Source organism: Peromyscus leucopus, chromosome 2 (assembly GCF_004664715.2).
Source record: "Peromyscus leucopus breed LL Stock chromosome 2, UCI_PerLeu_2.1, whole genome shotgun sequence".
NCBI classification, from domain to species: domain Eukaryota; kingdom Metazoa; phylum Chordata; class Mammalia; order Rodentia; family Cricetidae; genus Peromyscus; species Peromyscus leucopus.
The window spans coordinates 11,909,788-11,920,621 of NC_051064.1; the positions used below are offsets into that span (position 1 = coordinate 11,909,788).

Genomic DNA, 10,834 nt, shown 5'->3' on the forward strand with positions numbered 1-10,834 from the left:
CCTACCCAAGGGTGTACTGAAGAGAGTTTCGTTTTCTTTCCTCTCTACTGGCTTGGAATATATTCTATATCTGTTCTTTCTTTAGTCATCTGTGGTGATCTGAATAAGAATGGTCCCTATAGGCCCATATATTTGAATTCTTAGTCAATAGAGAGTGGCACTATTTAAAAGGATTAGAAGGTGTGGCCTTTCTGGAGGAAGTGTCATGGGGGTGGGGTGAGGGTGGGGGGGTTGAGGGTTCAAAAACCCAAGCCAGGCCCTAGTGCCTCTCTCTTCCTGCTCCCTGTGGACCCAAATGTAGAACTCTCAAGCTACCTCTCCAGCACCAAGTCTGCCTGCTGCCATGCTCCCTGCCATGATGATAATGGGCTAAACCTGAGACTGTAAGCAAGATCCAATTAAATGCTTTCTTTTATAAGAGTTGCTGTGGTCATGGTGTCTCTTCATGACAACAGAACACTGACTGAAACAGTCACCTTTAATTTTTTCACCTGTATATTGTATCTAACAGTGTTTGAAGTTGGGCTCGAGGACTGCCTTTAATCACAACTTGGGAGGTAGAGGCAGTTGGACCACTGTGAGTTTGAGGTAAGCCTGGTGTCATACTCAGTTCCAGTCCAGCCAGAGCTACATCGTAAAGCTCCATCTCAAAATATAAAAGATACAATGTGTGAAGTTAATCACTGTCCTATGGAATATACCTCTGAACTTCAGTTTCCTGGTGCTTGTTTTATTGCTTTCTATTTTGTGTGTGTGTGTGTGTGTGTGTGTGTGTGTGTGTGTGTCTTACTTTGCCGTTTTTGTTTGTTCTAACAGTACTGGGGATCAACCCAAGGCCTTGCAGTGGTAGGCAAGCACAATACCACTGTGCTACACACCCAATTCTTTTGTTTGAATTTTCAGACAAAGTCTCTGTGTAACCCAGGCTGGCCTCAAATACTAGATCCTCCCAACTCAGCCTCTCAAGTGTGGGGACTACTGTTTTGTCCTTAAGGCAACCTTTTTACTCTTATACAGTCTGTGCTTGCTTGAATTTCCCACAAAAAAAAAATAAATAAATAAAATAAAAATATTTTCGCTCTTGGTTCATAGTACCATTACTTCCAAGATTTACTACCTGGGTAAATTTATTCCATGTTTACTAGCTGAGTGGTCCATATTTTATTAAGCCATTAAAAATGGTCATCCCAACTTCTCCAGACCACCAATTTCTGGGTTTTTTTTGTTGTTGTTGTTGGTATTTCCTTCCTTTTACTTAATTTGAGTATTCTGATAGTCTCCTCCTAGTATATGAAGTTGGATGCTTTATTTCTCCATTGTTTTATTTTAACAAATGCAGCTAAGGCAATTAATTTTCTTCCAATTTCCACTTTAACTTAGTGTAAGTCCATATTTTATCCTTCTTTATGAATTATTTAGAAATTAAGTTATCACATACTGGATTTCTTTGGCCAGCTTTTTATTGTTGATTCCTACCGGTTACATTAGAGCTGAAAAATGTGAAAAAAAAAATGATAGTAATGTTATTAGTAGTACTGGGGATTGAACTCAGGACCAAGGGCAAATAATTAATCTGCCATGGCCTTGTACTGATTATTAGGAAAAAATTTAAACTTTCTTTATTATCAAGTAGAGGTTCCTTTTTATTTCTCTTGGTTTTATTTTCTAGGTGACTTTCTAAGAAGCCCAAGTTGGTCTTAAACCAAAAAAGAAAAAAGAAATCAATCCTATGAGGTCCAGAATGTTGTGTCAGTCTCTAGGATGCTGGAAAGACAGGCACCAAACTTATGTCTAAGTATGCATTATTTTAAAAATATTCCACAGGAGCTTATAAGCAATGCATTTTGTTAATTCATATTCATTAATAGACTAAGCACCACTGCCATGTTGCCCCAAATTTCCCTATCCTTATAAATACTTTATTACTTGATCTACTGTTTTGTTTTGGTTTAATTTTATATTTTTGAGGCAGGGTCTTAACTAGTAACTTGGCTAGTCTTGGAACTAAAAGAGATCTGCCTGCCTCCACGTCCTAAGTGCTGGAACTAAAGGTGGGCAGCATCATGCCCTGGTGATTTAATGGTTTTGTTTGTTTGTTTTTAAATCTGAATTAGCTTTTCATGGGCAGGCTCTTCTACATATAGAGTTCTAGGCCATCCAGAGCTACATGGTGAGATCCTGTCTCAAAACAAACAAAATGCAAAAAACATGGACAGAATCAAACAAGAAGCAAAAATCTGAATTAGCAGTTCACCAAAATATGTATGTGCTGTAAGGGGAAAAAAATGCACGAATTAATCAATCCCATCCAGTGGCAATACTAGTAATTTATATATAGGAGTCCCACATCCCAGCTCCTGATTGCCCCTCAGAAGACATATCCTCCCATACCGTCACCCCTTCTATTACACATACACAAAGCTCATGGGCCTCAAGAAGGCCTATCTCCTGAAAACGTATTTTTAATGTAACAGATAGAGACTTTTTCCCCCTAGACTAGGTCTCACTGTGTGACCATGGTTGATCTGGAAGTCATTAGGTAGACCAGGGTGGCCTTGAACTCACAAAGATCCACCTGCCTCTGTTTCCTGGGTACCATTTTCTTTCTTTCTTTTCTTTCTTTTTGGTCTTTTGAGACAGGGTTTCTCTGTGCAACAGCCCTAGATGTCCTGGAATTCACTCTGTAGACCAGGGTGACCTCGAACTCACAGAGTTCGCAGAGATCTGCCTGCCTCTGCCTCCCGAGTGCTGGGATTAAAAGCATGCACCACCACTGCCCAGCTGGGTACCATTTTCTTAAAGACAAGATAGTTCCATATAAATGAAATAGGCAGCTAGAGTTTTCTGTTTGTTTTTCTGTTTTTTGTTGTTTGTTTTTAAGACAGAATCTCACTATTTAGCTCTGGCTGTCCTGGAACTTGCTATATAGACCAGGTTGGCCTGGAACTCACAGAGATCTGCATGCACCATCACACTAAGCCCTACCAACTAGTTTATAATAACAACCTCAAGTTCATGTATCAGAACTTTAAAAGAATATCAGTTCAGTATTCAGTACTTCCCTTCCTTGATCACATTCTCCTTTAGAGCTACAAAAGGATCAATCCATAAACTGAAGTGGTATTCCTTTTATATAAAGAAAGTGTGCCCCTTGCTATATAAACTGACTTAATGAGATACATTTTTTTTAATGGGCAAGCCTTAAAGTGTTTATTCATTTATGTTATGTCAAAGAAGAAATGAAATGGAATTTTCCCACTTTTTAACCAGTTACCCAATCATTGATACCAAGCTGCATTCTATTTGTAAATAAAATATTTCTCCAAATTCTAAACTAGAGGATACCTGCTTTATTATATCAAGTATAACACTTTGGCACTAGAGAAATAAAAGAATCATTTTGTCATTATAAAGCAAAAGTTGATAAACTTCTGCTATATATACATCTAGAGTTTATAGTTTGTAGGTCATTCATTGTCTTTTGCTGTCCTGTTTCATTCTATACACACAATGCATCTTCAAATGTTTCAAGATATTAAAAAAAAAAATTCTTAGCTCAAGAGTCTATAAAGAGGGCTCAGTGGACAAAAGGACTTCCCATGAAGACTGACAAGTTAAGATGGATCTCCTGGCCCCATATAGTAGAGTGAAAGAATTCCCAGAGGTTGTCCACTGATGTTTGCTACCATGCTGTGGCACCCCACAAGCACACACATTAAATAAATAATACAATACACACACACACAAACTGACTGATAGAGAAGAACACATAAAACTATAAATTTCATTATGTATTCAAAAATAAGTTAATGACAAAATCTCAAAATTAAGGGGCTGGCTTACATATTCACCCACCCACAAAAAAAACCCTTTAAGATCTTTAGCTTATGCTTACCTTTGGCTGTGGCATGAACCACGGCAGCCTGAGAAATGACTTGGTAGGTTTCAAAACCCAAATAAGACAAGGCTGAGAACAAAAGGCCTCTCTTGAAAGGTACTGTGTTTCCTATCACCTAGAGAAAAATTATATATTAAAATTATGAAACTCAGAAATCATAATTTTCAACCCCAAGCAAAAACATATCCATTTTCTCCTACCTCCAAAGCAAGTAATTATAGAATGATAGAAGCTAAAAAAAAAAAAAAAAAGCAAAAAAACCAGTTCCTTAGTAAAACTATTTCAAACCTTACATACAGTATATCTTAGTAATGGAGGTAGCAGTTTGTCTAAAGGTCATTTGTAGACTAAGAATGTAACTCAGGTAGAGCATCATGAACAAGACACTTGTTTCAAAACCCAGAACCTCAAAATTTATGAATGAATGAATCAATCAATCGATTAATTAATTAATATAGCAAAAGTGACTCACATTATTATGGAAATCTTTTACAAAGACATAGATACTATAAATTGTATGGAATAATATTAATAAATTTATCAATTCAATGATCTTCTAAACCAACACATAACAAATACAGACAAGCTGAAAACTATAATTACTACACATAAAAATATATACAGCTCTCAGATAGGATACTGAAGACCCCATAGTTTTTAAATAGATGATGAATAATCATATTTAAGATGTGTATGGTACTCAACCCTATAATCCCATTACTCAGGAGTTAGAGGCAGACAGACCAGAAAGATATTCAAGGCCAGTCTCAGCAAAAGAGGGGCTGAGTTTCAGTTCAAGGCCAACTAGGATAGACCTGAGGCCCAGCCTCAAACAACAAAATATACAAGCAGATTTGGAACTGATTTATAACCAGATTATTTTGACGAATTACAAGGACTATATGTCACTCCTACAGCTCTTCCCCTTTTCCATCACTCTTCTATTTGACACAGTATCATTTTTTCCTTTTTGTCAAATCATTTGACAGCATACAAACAAACTGCTCTCTTTATTAAAAAGCAGCCTGTAATTTTTTTTTCAATCTTTTGGAGACTGGGTCCCATTTTATAGGCCAAGCTGGACTTGACTATCTTCTTGGTTCTCCTGTCTCTGCCTTCAGAGATGGGATTACAAGGTTACAGCTAATTTATTTTCCTTCTAAAAACAACCTTGGACCAGATATGTGACTCAGTGGTAAAGTACTTGTGAGATCTATGTTTAATCTCAGTACTGAAAAAAAAACAAAAACCACACTTCCCCTTGATTTTAAATCTCATTTCTTCTCCATTCCCAACTCTTTCAAGAAGTTCTTCATTCTGTTTACTTGTTTCCATGTTCTAGTTCCCATTTTCTCTTGAACCCACACAGATTATAATTTTTTTTTTAAAGACAGTGTTTCTGGTAGCCCAGGCTGACCCCGAACTCATTAAGTAGCTGAGGATAACCTTGAACTTCTGATCCCCCTGCCTTCATAGCTCAAAAGGACAGACATGACCAAATTACAAATTCACTTTTAACCAAACCACTCTATGAATGCTATTCTAGTTAATAGCAGCTACTTATTATTTTGTTTCTCAGATTTTGGAATATTTATAGAAACATGATGAGAGATCATGTGGATAGGTCCCTAGTATACCCATGAAATTAATTTATGGTTTTTATAATCTTTATACACAGAGCCTGCATATAATTTTGTGTAATATTATTAGTGTGCCTGTGTTTTAACTTTGTCCTGTTACAAGAAGTCAGAGTGGAATTTCCAATTCTATGGCACTCAAATGCCTTGAATTTTAAGGCATTTTGGGAGTTCAGTTTTCAAATTAAGAATGCTCACTCTATATTTCCTGTGGTCAATTCTGAATTCTCATTGTACTTTGGCATATCAACAGCATTTGACAGCTAATTATTTTCTCTTAGAAAAAGACATTATAAGAATAAAAATAGACAAATCATGGGCTGACACTAAATTTTAAAACCATCTCTATTGGAATATTTGCATATAATAAACTACATACTTGAGGGTACAATTTTATCTTGTGTAAACTGGGGAAATCCATTTTCACCACCACAATCAAGATGATAAAAGTACTTATCAACTCAAAATTATCCGTTTTTTTTTCCCAGCATGTGTTTTGTTACTGTTAAAATAGTTCAGGGGCTGGAGAGATGGCTCAGCGGTTAAGAGCACTGGCTGTTCTTCCAGAGGTCCTGAGTTCAATTCCCAGCAACCACATGGTGGCTCACAACCATCTGTAATGAGATCTGGCACCCTCTTCTGGCCTGAAGGGATATATGCAAGCAGAAGCAGAACACTGTATACATAATAAATAAATAAATAAATCTTTAAAAAAATAGTTCAGATTGTTTTTGAAATATTATTCCCTTGGATTTCTTCCTGTCTCATGACTGTTCCTTCTCTTTTATTAATTCATTTCTAATGTCTCCTTACATGTTGTATGTGTCCAGGCTTAATCCTAAACCTGTTTTGTATTTGTGATCTTATTTCCTCTCACAGTTTTAAATGCCAGATTTGACCCATTCTATCCCTAGCCTGGATGTCTCTTCTAAACTGGAGAGTCACTCAACATCTGTCTCTATGTGAAGTCTATTATGAATTTCAAGACAGGGTTCTTCCCACCAAACTCTCTATTCTCAGTTCCCCTATTAAAGAAATGGGAGCTGTATTCTCCTAGTTACTTCCTTCTTTGTTTGTTTTGGTTTTATTTTTATTTTTAGATCCATCTATTTTATGTGCATGAGTGCTTTGCCTGAAAGTACATATATGTTCTATGTGCATGCCTGGGTCTTGCAGAGGTCAGAAGAGGGTGTCAGATACTCTGGAACTGGAGTTACCAAAGGTTGTAAGCTACCTTGTAGGTGCTGGGAACACAAATGGGGTTCTAAAAAAGAACATAACGTGTTCTTAACAACTGCCACTGAGCTATCTCTCCAGCCTACTTGTCCAGTTTTTAAAAATAAACAAAAAACCACTGACTCATCTAGATTTTCTCACAATCCATATTTAATTCACATCTAAACTTCTGATATAATCTTAGACTAGAAAAGGGAAAATACACCACATTCTAATTTGTTGAATGTTTTGTTAAAATGAATATTCAAGATATTAGCACCTGTGATTTAAAAACGAATCAACAGCAAAATAGTAGTATTTCATGTTCTGAATGAATTATTAATTTTTTTGTTTTTCGAGACAGGGTTTCTCTGTGTAGCTTTGTGCCTTTCCTGGATCTTGCTCTGTAGACCAGGCTGGCCTCGAACTAGTATGCATCTGAACACATATATGGAAAGTAAAATGTAGTTACAATTTTTAAAAACATTTCTTATATAAAAGAATGCTCTCTGACATATTTTTTCTTCTACATTAATTTTACCAACTTGAAAGCCAGAATTTTTTTTAAATCATTAGATGGAAAGGAATATGTTAAAATTCTCCCTCCTTTCTTTGTAATTTTCACCAGAATATCTTCCTCTTAAGTATTAGAATTCCCCTGTGATGAATACAAGGCCTCTTTCTTGGTGTCATATTAAATACTTTGAATGTTTTACCATGGCTAAAAAAGTACAATTATATGTGGGCCTGTTGTGGTGACACTTGCATTTAATCCTGGCACTCAGAAGGCAGAGGCATGTAGATCTCTGTGAGTTCCAGGCCAGCCAGGGCTACAAAGAGACCCTGTCTCAAAAACAAAACAAAACAAACAAAGAAATAATTACATACTAAAAGTTCAAAAGGTAACTGGCAGACCTACTGAGCTGTTTGCCTACCCATATGTCAACTTGGCCCTCTTCACACAGTCCAAAATATAAGTCACTTCCCCTTTACCCTCAAATTTCTTTTGGCAGTCATAGCTCACTAATTACACCACTATCCATTAGGCTGTTATTTGATTTCCAATACTCTTTAGACTAAAATCAGAAATACAACAGTTCATAAGGTTTTTAAATTTTGTACTTATTATTGTATGATGTGAGAACATATGACACGTAGAGGTCAGAGAATAATTCTGGGGACTCAGTCCTGTCTTTCCACAGTGGGTCAGAGGATCAAGCAGCACAGTCTATAAGGTTTTTTCTGAATCTGGTTGTCAGAGGCAATTTATCACAGACCATGGTGGTGCATACCTTTAATCCCAGAACTTGGGAGACAGAGGCAGGTGAATCTCTGTGAATTAGAGGCCAGCCTGGTCTACAGAGCGAGTTCCAGGACAGTCAGGGATACATAGAGAAACCCTGTGTGAGACCCCCTCACATACACACACAAAAAAAGAAAGCAATTTATCCCTTGTGTGATATTTTCCTTTACATGTACTGTGGATTTACTGACTTCCTCACTGTCAAAGATTAAGTGGTTGGAAGACCACAAAGTTGACACTCAGCTATCCTCTTTGACCTCCTGCCCACCCTGGGAAAGTCAGCTGCAATGTCTGCTGCCAACAGCAGCCTTGAGGAGAAAATATCTCCCTACTGCCATCTGAGAGCATGGAAGCAGAACTTCCTCCTTCTTTCCTCAGAAACTGAGCTTTCAAAAAAGCAAAAGAGAGGCTGGAGAGATAACCCATGGTTAAGAAAACTGGCTGCTCTTCCTGAGGACCCAGATTCAATTCCCAGCACCCATGACGTGACTAACAACCATATAAAAAACTCCAGTTCCTGGAGGATCAGGGGATCTGATGCCCTCTTCTGGCCTCCACCTGCACTAGGCATGCATTTGGTGCACAGACATACATGCAGGAAAAACACCTCTACAATTAATTTGAAAAAACATAAGCAAGGTAAGTTGTTGGTTTAACCTTCACACCTGAAATACCAGCACTCAGAAGGCTAAAGCAAGAAAACCACTTGGGCTGCACATTAAATTCAATGTCAACCTTAGGCATTAGGGAGGCCGTGTCAAAATAAGCCAACAAACACAACCACAAAATAAAGTCCTGAGCTTGTAAAGTTGAAAGCCTGACTTAACCTCATGAGAGATTGTATGCTGGGCACCCAATTAAGCCATACCTAGATTCCTGACCTACACACACCACGGATAATAAATATTCGTATTAAGCAGGCTTTTAAAAGCGTCTTTTAAGCCAGGTGGCGCATGCCTTTAATCCCAGCACTCAGGAGGCAGAGCCAGGCGTATCGCTGTGAGTTCGAGGCCAGCCTGGGCTACCAAGTGAGCTTGGGCTACCAAGTGAGCTCCAGGAAAGGCGCAAAACTACGCAGAGAAACCCTGTCTCGAAGAAAAAAAAAAAAAACAAGACCAATGCCATCCCTTTTCAAGAATAAATAGGGTTATAATCAGTCTAGTAAAAGTTTCAGAACTGAGACAATTAAAAAAAAGAATTCAGACAGCATTCACATGTATAGAAACCAAGAAACTCCAGGATAATTACTTTAAAAAATAAATTCTCTTATTTATTGAAAATTTCAGAGTTACATCAAAAGCAATTTTGCCCCCGGATGGTAGGCAAGGGCTGTAACTCTGAGCTTCTTTCCTTTTAACTATTTTATTTACTTCGAGACAAAGGCTCATTAAATTGCCCAGACTAGCCTTGAACCGGCTCCATATCCCAAGCTGACCTTGAATTTGCGACCCTCCTGCCTAGTAGCTGGACTACAGCATTGAGCCATCAGGCTGGGCTGTCTGAGGTAATAACCTGGGTGTCATAACCCTCGGTGGCCTGGCAGAAAGCGACTTTCTCATAGGTCAAAGTTCTTGCACCTTCCTGTTCTATTTTCGGACAGGAAGGGCAGGGAGGACAAACACCTCTGCCCCAAGGCCAGCTGTCCCGGAGGAGGCTTGCGATGCGGAGGCTCCACGAACGTCTAGCCGGGGTGCGGGACCTGCAAACCTGGAGATGGGACACCGCCGACGCCCCGCCGAGGGAGAGGGCAGGACCAGGACGGCGGGTTACCTCGGAGCCCAGGAATGCCCGGGCGCCACAGTGCCCACGGCTGCCCCAGGCCCTCGCCAGCTGACAGACGCTCTGCGCGGCTCCGCGCCGCAGTCGGAGAAGGGGACACAGCCGCGAGGACAGCGCCATGACTGACAGCTCGCCAGCCTGACCCAGCGCCCACAGGACTCCACCGGACGGGGCGGGGCGAAAGGCACGACCGGAACGCGGCTCTCCAGCTTCCTGGCCAGCACCTCCGCCACGCCCGCTTCCGGGCCTCGGGTTCCAGAGACCGGAAATAACTCGACGGGTCGGGGAGGCGGGGCGCGGGGGACGTCACGCATGCGCGCAGCAAGCTCCGGGGAGCGAGAGAGCCCTCCTCTGGCCAGTGGCGGCGGTCTGCTGTAACTTTTGCTAAAGCTTTCCCTACCTTTGGCCAAAGTGCAAATTAACAGAGCAGAGCTGAAAGTTCTGAAGTGGACCCAATAATGAATGCATGAAGGAAAAGGTGATTGAAAGCAGTTTTTCTATAATTCTCCAAAGTCTCCAAAAGTAAAGTCAATGCTGGCACTTATGGTCCTTTTTGAAAATAAGTGTTTGAATGAATTAAATTGTCCCACATAAGGAGGACAGTGGAAAAATCCAAAGTCTGGAGGTGGTCGAAGCTAAAGTTGGGGAGCCGACCGAGAAGAGAAGGAAAGGAAAGGCTCACTAGGTCTGAGTCAAGAATACTAGGAAAAGGAGGAATCCTACCATAGCCAGACTTTCAGAGTGCTTGCCTTAGGTCCTGGGTTCAATTCCCAGCACTGCACAAGACTAGAGTAGTAGCACATGCCTATAATGCCAGCACTGGGGACGTGGACGAATAGCCACGAGTTCAAGACCATCCTCGGTTACATACCGAGTTGGGTGCTAGCCTGAAGTCTGGAAGACCATGTCTCAATAAAGAAAAAAAGAAGCTGATTGCTGCAATCCCAGCACTATTATCTTGAATTTAAGGACAGCATGGGCTACTCGGTGAATACCAGTCTA

The 10,834-nt window shown here is 39.8% G+C and overlaps 1 protein-coding gene and 1 long non-coding RNA gene across 5 annotated transcripts in view; one reads left to right on the forward strand and one right to left on the reverse strand.

Moving 5' to 3' along the window:
• Window positions 1–10,078, reverse strand: part of Rmdn1 (regulator of microtubule dynamics 1) — a 34,438-nt gene extending 24,360 nt beyond the window's left edge. For 2 of the 4 annotated variants that reach the window (XR_005090792.1, XR_003736233.2), the window contains exons 1-2: window positions 9,761–10,078; window positions 3,896–4,013 (exon numbers count right to left, since the gene is read on the reverse strand). Coding sequence is in view for 2 of the 4 variants with exons in the window: in XM_028885169.2 (XP_028741002.1) it covers window positions 3,896–4,013; window positions 9,761–9,952 (310 nt within the window). In the remaining 2 variants the exon portion in view is untranslated. The remainder of the gene's footprint in view (window positions 1–3,895; window positions 4,014–9,760) is intronic. The other 2 variants (XM_028885169.2, XM_028885170.2) reach the window with 2 other exon arrangements.
• Window positions 394–1,930, forward strand: LOC119087377. The gene is made up of 2 exons (XR_005090793.1): window positions 394–588; window positions 1,670–1,930. It is a non-coding gene; the product is annotated as an uncharacterized LOC119087377 (long non-coding RNA).
• Window positions 10,079–10,834: the final 756 nt, after the last annotated feature.